We start from the raw sequence: 14,685 nt of genomic DNA on the forward strand, positions 1-14,685 counted from the left end.
TCTTTCCCACTCATTACTCAGTCGTTTAGGGTCTCCATGGCGCTTCTTTCAGCGCTGCACCTCCTTCAGCATGTGAGCTACAATACAGACAAACACATCTCATATCTTAAGAACTTTTTATTCTACTCTTAATGACAATTTAAGGAGTCATGATAAGAGGACCTCAGTCATGTCAGTAACTGCTAGAAACTGATATGCTAATGCTGAAATGCAGGATTTATGCTTTTTACCTGGATATATCATATTCTTACAGGCTAAAAACTGGTTACCACAGATTTCTAGCACAAGAAATATTTTTTAAAAAGCAGTACCACATGGGAGGCAGTGCTGTTATATTGCATATCAGCACAGCTATAGTTCAGATATACAGTTGTGCTCATAAGTTTACATACCCTGTCAGAATTTCACTTGTGGTTAGTGGTTGGGTGAAGCCATTTATTGTCAAACAACTGTGTTTACTCTTTTTATATCATAATGACAACAGAAACTACCCAAATTACCCTGATCAAAAGATTACATACCCTGGTGATTTTGGCCCAATAACATGCACACAAGTTGACACAAACGGGTTTGATTGGCTATTAAAGGTACCCATCCTCACCTGTGATTTGTTTGCTTGTAATCAGTGTGTGTGTATAAAAGGTCAATGAGTTTCTGGGCTCCTGACAGACCCTTGCATGTTTCATCCAGTGCTGCACTGACGTTTCTGGATTCTCAATCATGGGGAAAGCAAAATAATTGTCAAAGGATCTGCGTGAAAAGGTAACTGAACTGTATAAATAGGAAAGGGATATAAAAAGATATACAAGGACTTGAGAATGCCAATCAGCAGTATTCAAACTCTAATTAAGAAGTGGATAATGAGGGATTCTGTTGAAACCAAACCACGGTCAGGTAGACCAACAGAAATATTAGCCACAACTGCCAGGAAATTGTTTGGGATGCAAAGAAAAACCCACAAATAACTTAAGCTGAAATACAGGACTCTCTGAAAAAAAGTGGTGTGGCTGTTCAAGATGCACAATAAGGAGGCACTTGAAGAAAAATGGGCTGTTTGGTCGAGTCGCCAGAAGAAAGCCATTACTATGCAAATGACAACACAGTTGTTTGATAATGAATGCTTCACCCAACCACGGACCATGAGTGAAAGAAAGGTTTTTGTGTTATCATTCATATTCTCTGAAAAATGGCCAAGAAATCATAAATTCTGCCAGGGTATGTAAACTTATGAACACAAATGTATACCAGGGATTATCTTCCTCGTTGAATCAGTAATTTCTTTCATGAAACAAAACCAGTTGCACATTTTGCAGGATTTTGAGCAACATGTTTTTCTGAACACCTGCTTCATTTTGTCTCTACACTTCACTGAAGATTACTTTATAGTTCCTTGCAGTTTCAACTTTGTAATTTTGAGCTGTATTGCACAAAAAAGAGTGCTGTTGAAGTGATGGGAATAACAGAAAGACTGTGATCCAGTCATATGTATGGGACCGCAAGCAGAAGCCAACGATAATCCCAGTCGTGTTGATATTCAGTGCAACTAAGGAACAGTTACTTTTTATATTTATCTGTACGTTTATTTTTATCCTGTAAACAGTAAAATAAGAGTCAGCTGACAGTTGCTTTGCAGCTACATATGATTCTGAGGCACCAGTTGGATCTATGTCGACCAAGACCTTAAATCTTAAAGTAGACCCGTAACATTAGCTAACAGTGTTCAGATAGCCTGAGTCAGATGCACAGTTAAAACAGGGTAACCTCATTTATCTATTTAATCACAATGTTTAATCTGTACTCTGGGTTTGGAATAGACAAATAACAATGTTAAAGTCAATATTAGACAGAACACATTTGCACTTTATTTGCTTATCCTGGCATTATTTATTTATCACTGTGCACAACATATGGATGACTTATTGACCAGCAATAAATCATGCTATTTACAATACAAAGCATCACATAGATTCACTAATAAATCCTCTGACCACATGCACAAACAAAAGTTCATATTGCAGAAGGCTTCATTATACAGTATGCAACAGAAGGAGCATGGAAACAGTAACAGTTTAGGTCTTTGTTGCCAGACTCAGTCTGACTATTGCTTTCCCCTGACAAAACATTATTCTGAAAGTCTCACAGTTCGTTCTTGTAAACATGAAAATCCATCCTCAAAGCTACTAGTAAAGGTTTCATATTTATCTCAAGTACAAAACCTTCTGGAATAATCCTCTAACATGTCTTTTCTACCTGAATCAGCACTTTTTAAAAGGAGGTGCTCTCCATTACAATGCAAAAAAAGGTCTCTTGTCGTCTAGTCCCTAAATCACTTTAAATTCCAACAATACCACCCAAGTCTGTGTTCATCCAGGACATAGACGAGCTGCAACTTTATGCAGCAACCTGCAGATTTCGTTCTCCAGTTCTGAGCCACTGCTGGCCATCACTGCCTCATGATGCACATTGAGATCATTGTGTCTTTGCAGTTTAGTCCGAGGAAAAAGTCCAACAAGCAACAAGCTCAAAACGGTGACTCCCAATACTGCTGTGTCCTGGTCATCCCTCTTTTGATTTGTTCATAGCTCACAAACATCACAATGTTCCAGGAGCCCAGTCGCAGAAAAGAAGGCATGAACCTAAATAAAAATAATAGACAGTCAAAAAAAACAGCCATTTTATCATTGTTTGGTCACTTGTAATCTAATTGTATATTTACCCTTTATAGAAGGCCGTTGGTCCTTCTTTTTTGAACATGGATAGAGCACAGTTGATAGCACTGCTGTATTGACCAGACCCTGAATTCATGAACCGTGTTTTAACCACGTCCACAGGAGAAGCAACAATTGTTGTGCAAAAGCCTGCACTGAAGGCTGCAGTGAAGTGACACGGCAGGTCATCTGTAGGAGAACAAGAGCTTAGTTATGTATTTGAATGTGTCAGAGGTTTGACCTTTATCAACAGATTTGATCAAAATGTGCTTTACCACCTTACCTGTCATAAGGTCGTACTTCAGGATGAGTTCTTTGATCATGTCGTAGGTCACCAGCTCTGCACAGTTCACTATGGCGTTGCGGGTGATGTTGGGCATACAGCCTACAGAAGAAATGAGCACATGGTGTTCAAAACCAGTGACAGGTCTTTCTGTGATGATTAATAAACATATCTCAAACTTTAAACTTAAAGTTAAAATGGCAAGCACCTCTCCAAAGGCCCCGAACTCCCTCATCTCTTGCGATTGTCTTGTAGGCTTCCATGGTGCTGTTGTATCTCCTCCCACCGTCTGCCAGTCGTACCTGAGCTTGGAACCTCACCTTCACCACATCTGTAGGTTGTGCGAAAGCAACCGCCATGGCTCCTGTGGTGCAGCCCGCCATGAGCCGGGTAACAATGCCAGCACCTGTGCAGCATGTGTCCATTAGTACCAGTGAAACAAGGGGAAGGAAACAGCCTTATTGTGTTACATGGTGACTCTCAGGTTATGTAACTCACTTTCAGTGCCTCGAGTGTAGAACTGCTTCATGGAGTCGTAAAGGCCAATTCGGACAGAGGCAAAGCTCATCTGTCTCTGGAGTCCTGCCACCAGTCCATTATAGAGACTTCTTGGCCCCTCTGTGCGTACCATAGTGGTGATGGTGCCAAACACTCCTCGATACTTTGTGGCACCGGCTCCTTTGGCTGCATTAGACTCTCCTTGAATCTGTTCAAGACGATTAAATTGCAGAAAGTTAAGAAAAGCTCTGACAAATCTGAAGTGTAAATGTGTGAAGGTTTCTAGAACATTATGTCCAACCTGTAATCGGACTTTGGCAGTGTCCAGTGGAAAGGTGACGAGGTCAGCTATGCAGGCTGCAGTTCCCGCTCCAAAGAACTTGACTGCCCCAGAAGGCACCATGTCTTTCGGCTGCATGCCAACCATTTCTAGGCCAAGGGTGGCTGCGTAAAAGGAAATATCATCACTCAGTGCTATTTACTCAGGGTGTGTGTGTGTGTGTGTGTGTGTGTGTGTGTGTGTGTGTGTGTGTGTGTGTGTGTGTGTGTGTGTGTGTGTGTGTGTGTGTGTGTGTGTGTGTGTGTGTGTGTGTGTGTGTGTGTGTGTGTGTGTGTGTGTGTGTGTGTATCTCTCACACAGCAAATACTTAAAGATGAAGTCAAGTCAGTACAGCAAACACACCGTATACAATGTTCATGTTTAATTTTCCGCACTGAGGGTGAAAATGTGAGAGGTGTTCTTGCTCAAACGTGTGCATACCTGTCTAAGAGGAGAGAATCAATCTTCAAGTTTCCTCCAGAAGTACACTCGCCTTTTTGAGTGGTTTAGTTGTGGAGATGCCCTGGGCCATAAACTCTGTGTGAAGTGAACCAGCAAGCATATCACCTCTCACTGAAACAACAACAGTCTATCATTTACCCGCTATCTTAGAAAGATAAAGTAGCAATGATTTGTAATTTACTTTTCAAAAATATATTTATATTTCAAAATATAAATTGTGTTTAAAGGTGTTTTTAAAAAGTTAACAATACAAAATGTGGATGCTTTTTAGATATTAAACATAAATATAAAGTGGCATAGTTTGAATACATTAAATTGCTCTCTAAGAAATAAATATCACAGATGTCTTCATGGGGAAATTTACCTAAAAGTTTCCAAGGGAAGTTATAATCCAGCAAAAAGTTATAATCCTTGAGGAAAATGAGTCCCTTTAGTGTCCTCTTCTCAAGCTGTTTGCTTTCTGGTAACGGTTGAAGAAGCCTCTTAATTTATAGGTACCTTTTGCACATGTGCACACCTGTCACATGCACCTCGTGTTTACCGGCATCTGAGAGAGCCGGATATTTGAGCTCTTGTTGATTTGTTCCTCACAGTGTCATCATGGCAGCCCTCTTTGGACTCAGTGAGCCCATGTCATCATATAGAGTATTTTGATGTTGTTTCACAGTTTATTATACAGTGAAGATTACTTTTACCTATTTTATACATTTATTTAATGTTCATTTGTTCAGGGAAAAATATGTATTATGGAATCAATACCACACACCACAGCATTTGTAGTCTATGGTAACAACACATTCCCAAAAATGGAAAAGTGAACAATAAGTATGAATATTAATTTCATAAAACTCAGAAATAAATAAGAAAATACAGACAGAACATCACCTGATAAAAACTTAAATACAAAAAAAAACACGAAAGAAGGAAAAACAAACATCACTTAATCAAGTGACACTGTTCCAAGTTTTATAATCAGTTTACATAAGAGTCAACTTTGTTGCTCATGCTCAGATCATATTACTACACTGACATCAAGGAACATTCCTCATGCCTGGATTGGTCCATATAATTGGCCAATCGGACAGAGAGGCCTGTCTAGATTCCCTACATGTTTTCATGGGGCATTCAGCTGGCTGACAAGAGCTCTGCGGTTGTTATCATTTGCATAACATCTCCTCCACGGTGTTTGTGCTCTGCTACAAAATGCACAACTACTTCAGGAGTTTCAGGAATTCCCTCGTCCCTCCTCCCTGAGAGTCATAAAGTTACAAAATGTTCCAGGCAAAGGATCCGCCATGCTGCTCAGCCAATCCATACAATGAACGAAAGTGGGTGGATGCTCAGGGCATCTGTTAGCCATTAGCATCAGTTCATGCAAACTAGCAGCACCCTACAAAGAAATGTCTGGGTGTTGAATAGGAAGTGTTTGAAAGGAGAGACACTTAGCTGTAGTGTCGGGGTCCTGTGCGTGCATGCCGGCATACATGAGATTTTCCGTAGCAGCTCCAGGTCAGACCCCTGGCAGGCTTACGTCAAGTCATGCAGTCACATATCTACTGTTTCACCTGCTGGTACATATGTCAGGATGTTTTTCATTCCCTGGACTTTAGTGTTAACTCTGTTCTTTCTAACATGCACATTGGTGTGTGCTGTTGCTTTATCTGTTACTGTTGGTGTTTGTCCTGCAATATGATTAAACTTCATCGTGCAGAAGTCAAACTGTTTCGTTATATGTATGACCACAATCCCAAATACCAGAACCTGAAAAAGTCTTTAATAAACATGGCTCAAGAAATGTCCCAGCCCTGCCCATGATGTGCACTTCTGACCTCTGGAGTATTTGACTATCATCCATCCATCCAATATCTTGACCGCTTATCCCGTTAGGGGTCACGGAGGACTGGAGCCTATCCCAGCTGGCTTCGGGCAGAAGGCAGGGTACACCCTGGACAGGTCGCCAACCCATCACAGGGCTTATTTGACTATCAAAAAACTGTTATGTAACATTAACGTTGGTTAAGCCCTTAAAGTGGGCTGATGGTTGTGTTTTGGCACTACTAACAGGATGTCATTTATGGTTACATAGTGTACCTGTTTTAACTGTTAATTCACTTGATTCATTATATAATCTTCTTTTTTTTATTTAGTTTTATTGTAAAAAACATTTGTAATACACATAGAGAAGAGTAGAGTAGAAGTAGTACTATAATTGGTGGAGGTAGTAGTTGTAGTTAGTAGCAGAAAGAGAAGTAGTAGTAGTAGTAGAGTTGTAGTAGAAGTAGCAGAAATAGGAGTGGAAGTAAAAGTAATAGAAGTAGTTGTAGTAGTAGTAGTAGTAGTAGTAGTAGCAGAATAAGTAGATCTATCTTTAGCAGTTGTATCAGTAGTGTTGGTAATAGTAAAAGGGCAGGTTATAGTATTAGTATTAGTATTAGTATTAGTATTAGTATTAGTATTAGTATTAGTATAGGTATTAGCAGTAGAAGAATAAGTAGCAGTATTTGTATAAGCAGTAGTAGTAGCAGTAGTAGTAGTAATGGAATACAATAGGAAATTTGATATTTCTAAAATCTGCAGTTCCACAAATGTCCACTTGAGGCTGGCTCCAAAACCCCCTAAAGCCACATTCACATCCATGCTAAAAAGCCCATCTTTACAGCAACACTGAACATGTTTACAGCCTGGTTAAAAAATAATAATAATTGTTGTGTATGGCTCATATATTTATCTGCACACACTGTACAGGGGCGACTTTTTAGCAATTCATAAATTTAGAAAATACTACGGTTACAAGTTTTGCAAATTTAGGACCACAGCTGACTGGACTGATAGGTGGGCAAACTCTATCTGTAAGTGAAGAAGCTCAAGGTCTGTCTCAACTGAACCTCTTTGCCTCTTGCTAGGTCAACCGAAAGTTAAGTTGAGTCAGCATGTACAGTATGGTGACAGCCATTAATAGGCTTCAAACCCCTGCTTAAAAAAACAATACCTAGTCACTTGGACTGGGTACATGTTTTAAACAGTCTATGGTCTCATCCTACCTTAAATATCACCATCAAGGTATCATAGGTGATATAACCCAGTGTAAAAAAAGGTAGTCTTTAAAAAACAAACACAACCAACTGGCAACATCTTAATCTTCTAGCCTTCTTAATTCTTAATCAACTCAAATTCTTAATGGACTTTTCTTCAAAATCAAAAGTTAAAGTTAAAAAATAAAAGCCAGCAGGAACCAAAAAAATCTTAGAAATGTATCTTTTACAGTAAGTGTGCAGGAGTTAGAAAGCATTTTTTGATGGACTGAGTCCTCTCCTATGCACCTGTTTTTTAAATATACCCTATGAGTAAAGTATTCCTCAATTTCAAAGCATTTTTTTTCAATATACATAACCAACAATAGAAGTAGTACTAAAAATAAAATGCACAGGCAATTCTACTGATCCTGTTGCATCACAGCCTGAACAGTTGATTTAACAAAAGTTCCATGTCTGACAGGCAAACAACCAATCATAATTTAGTATTTTGAGGTGGCACCTGAGGTGGCCAATCAGATTTTAAGGGGGGAGGGGATGTCACCCTGGGCCACCCTTCTGGATAAATACTGGTGATTTACAGTAGGAATTAAATTTAATTACAACGTGTCCAAAGTGCATGGTTGGTGGTTGAAATGTAATTAAAGCAAAATTATTTCAGCTGCATTTTCATAAACTAAGATTTATGCATTTTTTCACGACCTTATCCAATTTACAGGGACAAAAAAAGTCAAAGTTACAAGTTTAAACCAAGCGAAGAGCTGTTTGGGAAAAAAAGTTGGGAGTTGCTTTCACCACCTGCTGTCTTGACCCGGAGCTAAAAACAGGTTCTACTGTGAGAACACAGTGTGAATAACCTTTAAACACACAGTCAGACCAGTAAACAAGTCATTGGTCCGGATTCAACTAGACTGCGGTGACCTCCCAGACGGCCCCTGAAGATGAATCTGAGCCGTCACCACTCTGAATACCACAAAGCTTGAGTCAGTGCGGTGAAAACAGCTTATCTCCATTACCCTATAAATACTGAACATTACACTAAAAATAAAGCCAGGTGTTGCGTCATGCAAAGGTTAGTGGAGCACCAGTCACCCAAAGTAAGAGAGCTCTAAAAGATATGATAGGTAAGAGATGGAGAAGAGAATTTAAGCTCTTGGTCATCAGTTTCCCTAACAGTATGTCACAGAGAATGCCCTTACATAACAGGAAGAAGTAAGTTGTTTGTTAATTGTCCCTACTTTTCTATGACTGCCAGTGTTAGTGTATACAGTATGTTACAAAGTCCTCCATAATGAAGAGTATATTCACAAGATGAGGCAATGGTTCCTTGAAGGCATATTCTTTCAGACCTCAGCAATAGGGTAAACACATAAGAATCAGGCTCAGCAAATTCTTGACTACTTAAATAGTCTGATATAGGTGTCACTGTTACTGACCCATAGCTTGTAACCTCAAAGTTTTGATCATGGCAGCTGCTCCTTACATTGTGTAAGAGCTGTCTGTATGAGATGATTATCACCTCCCACTGATGAGTAGAGACGTCTTTGTTCCAATAATTGATGTTAAATTGCATTAAACCAACTATGTTCATTCCCCATCAACTCTTCCTGTCCTGTCCTGTGCCTCTCAGAATCAAATTAACAAGTCTGCAACTGTAGACAGTCAGCTGTCCTCATATAAATCTTTATGTAACTGCAATTATGAGTCTCTCAGATGTCTGCTACGGAACAACTATGACACAAACTGGATTGAATCAGCAACTTCAGTGTCATTAACCACATAAGAACACTGTTTTAACCTCAGAACTATTTTATTAGTGAAAGTATTACTGGAGATTTCCCAAGAGGTCACTGAGGTAAAAATAACTGCTTCTTCTCTTTTGTAAATGCAATTTATTATCTCTACATACTGACAGAAGTTACAGTGATCCGTTTTTAAAGGACAGGCTCAGGCAGCAGTGGCCAAGGCATGTATTTCTTTTTCAAACTATTTGAGTCTTGATCTAAACATTGCACTTACCATTATGCATCTCAAGAGTTTCTAATCCCATACCTAACCCTAATCCCAGCAGAGACCGTAACCCAACCCTGACCCTAACCCTAATCATAACCCTAGCCCTAATCATAACCCTTGCCCTAACCCTAAACCCTAACCCTAAACCCCTAACACTAGCCCTAACCCTAAACCCTGAACCCTAACCCCTGACTTTAACCCTAACCCTAAACCCTAACCCTAGCCCTAACCCTAATCCTAACCCTAACCCTAACACTAACACTAACCCTAACCCTAACACTAACCCTAACCCTAACACTAACCCTAATCCTAACCCTAACCCTAATCCTTACCCTAATCATAACCCTAACCCTAACCCTAATCCTAACACTAACCCTAACCCTAACACTAACCCTAACCCTAACACTAACCCTAATCCTAACCCTAACCCTAATCCTTACCCTAATCATAACCCTAACCCTAACCCTAATCCTAACCCTAGCACTAACCCTAACCCTAATCCTAACCCTAATCCTTACCCTAATCATAACCCTAACCCTAACCCTAACCCTAATCCTAACCCTAACACTAACACTAATCCTTACCCTAACCCTAACCCTAATCCTTACCCTAATCATAACCCTAACCCTAACCCTAATCCTAACCCTAATCATAACCCTAGCCTTATTCATAACCCTAACTTGGTTCTGGTTCTGTTTGCTTGAATTGGTTCTGGTTCTGGTTGCTTGAGATTGGTTCTAGTTCTGTTCGCTTGAGTTTGGTTCTGGTTCTGTTTGTTTGAGTTGTTTCTGTTTCTGTTTGCTTGAGTTTCTTCTGGTTCTGTTTGCTTGACCTGGTTCTGGTTCTGATTGCTTGAGTTTGGTGCTGGTTCCGGTTCTGGTTCTGTTTGCTTGAATTCGGTTCGGTTCGGTTCTGGTTCGGTTCTGGTTCGGTTCTGGTTCAGGTTCTGTTTGCTTGAGTTTGGTTCTGGTTCGGTTCTGGTTGAGTTCTGGTTCGTTTCTGGTTCGGCTCTGGTTCGGTTCTGGTTCGGTTCTGGTTCGGTTCTGGTTCTGGTTCTGTTTGCTTGAGTTTGGTTCTGGCTCGGTTCTGGTTCTGTTTGCTTGAGTTTTGCTCTGGTTCGGTTCTGGTTGAGTTCTGGTTCGGTTCTGGTCCGGCTCTGGTTTGGTTCTGGTTTGGTTCTGGTTCTGGTAATGTTTATTTGAGTTTGGTTCTGGTTCGGTTCCGGTTCTGTTTGCTTGAGTTCTGGTTCGGTTCTGGTTCTGTTTGGTTCTGTTTACTTGAGTTTGATTCTGTTTGCTTGAGTTTGATTCTGATTCTGTTTGCTTGAATTTGGTTCTGGTTCTGGTTGCATGAGTTTGGTTCTGGTCCTGTTTGCTTAAGTTTAGTTCTGGTTCTAACCCTTACCCTAATCATAACCCTAACCCTTATAATAACCCTAACCCTAACTCCATCATAACCCTAACCCTAACCCTAACCCTAAGCCAAACCTAAACCTAACCCAAATTAATTGACTGAGAAGCAGCCAAAGATTGTAAAAGATCATATTAGTCCAACAGCTACCTTTTGTGAGATCAAAATTTTAAGGGTTCCCCCTACTGACTGGCAGCAGTATAAGTCTAAGACCCAGTCTCCTTCATTCCCACAAAATGAACATGAACATAGGTCAAACTAGAAAATTAAAATTATTTTAATTTATTTGATTTTTAAAAAACGATGAATGATTGACAGCTTCTGCAGCAATGTCTTCTAGATTAGCAAAGAAGAGGGGGACATGGGAGAGAAAAAGTAAAAAACACAAGAGTCATGAACTGTCGACAATCATCAGTTTCTGCTTCAAACCAATACAAGAATATGTTCTGCTGCAGACTGTTCTGACCTGAGAGGTCCTTGACCTTTTACCTGTAAGTTAAATTAGTATTTTGGTAAGTGTAAAGGGTGTTATGTAAGTCCTGTGGATACACCAGCCAAATCGCTGAGGCACATGTTTTGGCTCCACCTGGCTTATTGTGTTAGCGCCCATCAAGGTGGTATTTAGGCACCACTTCTCACAATGCGACAAGATGGAGGCGTGATGTCAATATGACTAAAGAGTCAATGTTCCAACGTCATCTGCCCGCCAGAAAAACATTGAAATCTTTCAAACACCATAACTCTAGATGTAACCGTGCCCTTCTGTAAAATATTTGTAGCTACCCTATATAAACTGATATTGCCCTGATACATTAAAATGACACCAAGGTTTTCTTAGACCCATCAAACTTTCTCCAGGGCCACAGAATGTTTGAATGTTTGAATGCACAAGATAAGAGGGTATTATTATAATAAAAACTGAGAATAGGGGGAGTGTACCTTTGAGTGGAGTGCAACACGAGTGCAGTGTCTGTGGCTGCCACCCTGTGTTCAGTCTCAGAATAAAACACTGCCCTTTACCGTTTTTGTCAGTCTCTTTGGTACATTTCTCAGATCAGAATTGAAATTCTCAAAACTACTTGTTCAATCTTCACATCATTGCATCCCTTGTGCACATCAAAAAAGCAGTTTCTCATTTCTTTGAACAAGTTGTAAATGCTTTGGTTCATCCATGCAAATGATTATGTACAATTCTCTGCTGTTTCCTACATTATGAAGTGCTTATGTCATGTTGATCAAAATGTATTATAATGGGTCTCTGTTGAATAGGCTCACCCTCCACAACATTAAAAAAACATGAGTTCATAGCATAAGTCTTCACAAAATGGTTGAACATGTTGTCAGAATATGTCAGTCATATTTCTGTACATTTCCATCAGACTGTTTTTTCTAAATCTGTCCTGAATTGGTAAATTGCTCTCAGGTGAATCTTTACTTTCTCTAACGAAGGGAAACTGTGAAGTATTAGATCAACCAATGACCAACCAGTTTTCTGAAATAGCTCAAAGGTGCATCTCATGAACCATCAACTGACAAGTGTATATATATACTTATATATATATATGTTTATACCATTTACTTATACGTAAATGTGAATCTTGTCCAGTCTCTTGCAATCAATCTCCCACATACACTAACTGTAACTTACAATTTACAATAACTGTCATCAAAACTTTAGCCATAGTTTACATCAGAACGTCCCTCCAGAGTACACTGTTATATTGACAACATGACTAAGCAATTTGACTGTCTTATCCGTAAACAATGACACAAGGACTTGTCATTCTGATGGCACCACAGGTTCATTAACACAGATATTTACTTTTGAGAGATGAACCAAGGATTTTGAGCAAGATACTGGCTTTTGCAGGTAATCCATGGTGTTTTGCTTTTTGTACGAATTGTTTTGAACTGTTTTGCAAATGTCAAGGATGATTTGAGAAATGTACCAAAGCGACTGAGAAAAACTGTAAGTGTGCTGTTACTGTTGTGTTGTCATCTAATAACTTTACACTTATATAAAAAATTATAATGTTTGGATAGAAATATGCCGGGTATGGGAAATCTCTTTTGATGTGTGTGCTTTTTTTCTTTAAAGTTTCTCACTCAGAAAGTTTGACAAAAGCATCTATTATTTAACAGCACAGCCCAACTGCTATTCATACTTTGCTTTACAGAATAATTGAGCATTGCTTTGTCATAGATTACCAAGACCATGCTGGTTTTCCTCAAAACAATCTTAGCATCAATTGAATGTATTTATCTCAGTTTTAACTGTGTCTGAGAAGCACATTTTACAAAAGTCAGTTTGAGGTTTAAGGTGATAACTAGCGAAAAGCTTGTACTCTGAAGGACAGGAAATGTAGGTTATTGATAAATATAAGCGTACTCTTGTGAACGTTTTTATACTCAATTATTGAAATGGTATTTATAAACAAATCTACAGGTATAAATACCTAGCTTTGCCAGTCTACACACTCAATAGCTAGCATTATTTCAGTTCTAACTATAAAATGTTTAACAAAAAGAAGAAAGCAATAGCTATCACTCAGATGATAACAGTATCACTATATTATATTATACACCCACACCACACCCACACCACACACACAACACACACACACACACACCACACACACACACAATAATTATGACATTTTTCCTGCATGCAACTAGAATAGCAGAATCATCTCTATCTCACTCCTTAGTGTTATCAATTGCAGGAATTCCCCTGGCACTTTTATATTTCTTTATTGCAGGTTTACAGTAATATGTTCTGGTGCTTCCTCCTCTTTGCTTCCTTGTTGCTTTAAGAATCTGAATTTATTACTTCTCTACTTTTAAACAAGCTTCCAATTTGTAAATTTAGCAATCTGGCAACCATATGTTCAAAGTGATTCATTTGTCTGCTTAGTCAAGGTAAGTGCTTGCAAATGCCCCAATGACATAAGAAGACATTGATATGTTGGAAATAATCTTATCATCATGGTGGAATACCAGCATGCAGGCTGCACAGCTGATACTGTGGTCAGGTTGATGACAGATGAGAGCTTGTGTGCCAAAAATTGCAGCTGTGAAGGAAATCTACTCCCCTATCTCCCACTCCTCTTGTATGCCTCTGTGTTCTCTCATATATGATGTAAAACCCACCACAGACACCTATTCAGTGCCCTCAGCTCCACCTCAGTGTGTGTGTGTGTGTTTGTGAGAGAGGCAGCCCTTCCCTACCTCACAGTCAAACAGCAGGTGCAGCTGCCCGTCGATCCACTCCTCGATATCCAGCTCCTCTGCAGGTCTTTGCGGTCGTATTTGACCGTCAGCTTGCCCAGCTTGCGGTGAGCCGGCTCCTGTGTTTTATCCGCTGCCTGGAAATCACCCTGGACTGGGTGTGGGCTCTGACGCCATGGCTGCCACGGCCCTCGGGAGAACCGTGGAAACACACACGCACACACACTTAGCTCACACACACATAAACACACACTCACCCACACACACAGACAGACTACAGGCTCTTTTTGCTCCTATTCTCTTTCTCTATCTCTGCTGCTTCTGCTCCCCTCACTCCTGTTATCTTGTTGAGTGTTGAGGCTCTCCCTCTCTATAACGCTGCCTCTGGTTCTCTCCTGTCCTCTCTCTCTCTCTCTCTCCCTCTCCCTCTCCCTCTGTCTTGCTCTCCCTTCCCTCCTCCTCTTGCAACACCCACTGGCTGCACTATCAGGAGGATGGTAATAAGATATGCCTCTGTGCGTGCGTGTGTGAGTTTTGGGCGTGCATTCTTGTATATGCACATGCACCATATGGGTGTGTGATTGCTTTTTGCTCTCTTCCTCTATAATAGCAGGTGAAGGAGGAGCAGAGGTCAATTACAGCTATAAAAAGTGGAGAAAAGGTGAGAGTTCATGATTTGCAGAGAGCAAATCACAAACTACGGCATCAAACAGAAATATGTGTGTACTGTTG

General features: G+C 40.0%; 1 protein-coding gene across 1 annotated transcript; it reads right to left on the reverse strand.

Moving 5' to 3' along the window:
• Positions 1-2,480: 2,480 nt before the first annotated feature.
• LOC117812969 (mitochondrial uncoupling protein 2-like) lies at positions 2,481-4,345 on the reverse strand. Its single transcript, XM_034683978.1, has 7 exons — positions 4,250-4,345; positions 3,791-3,933; positions 3,490-3,697; positions 3,200-3,397; positions 2,992-3,093; positions 2,717-2,897; positions 2,481-2,636 (listed from the first exon to the last, which is right to left on the reverse strand). The coding sequence occupies exons 2-7, from the start codon at positions 3,914-3,916 to the stop codon at positions 2,522-2,524; spliced, it is 930 nt and encodes a 309-aa protein (XP_034539869.1). The 5' UTR covers positions 3,917-3,933; positions 4,250-4,345; the 3' UTR covers positions 2,481-2,521.
• Positions 4,346-14,685: the final 10,340 nt, after the last annotated feature.

The sequence above is a fragment of the Notolabrus celidotus genome, chromosome 5 (genome assembly GCF_009762535.1).
Source record: "Notolabrus celidotus isolate fNotCel1 chromosome 5, fNotCel1.pri, whole genome shotgun sequence".
NCBI classification, from domain to species: Eukaryota; Metazoa; Chordata; class Actinopteri; order Labriformes; family Labridae; genus Notolabrus; species Notolabrus celidotus.

Bases quoted from the DNA above. Each gene is read 5' to 3' on its own strand.
- LOC117812969 (XM_034683978.1), bottom strand. From the start codon at position 3,916: ATGGTTGGCATGCAGCCGAAAGACATGGTGCCTTCTGGGGCAGTCAAG. The intron at 3,698-3,790 runs GTTGGACATAAT...CGTCTTGAACAG, and splicing joins CTGCCAAAGTCCGATTACAG to ATTCAAGGAGAGTCTAATGC. The intron at 2,637-2,716 runs GTAAATATACAA...ATTTTTATTTAG, and splicing joins CCAACGGCCTTCTATAAAGG to GTTCATGCCTTCTTTTCTGC.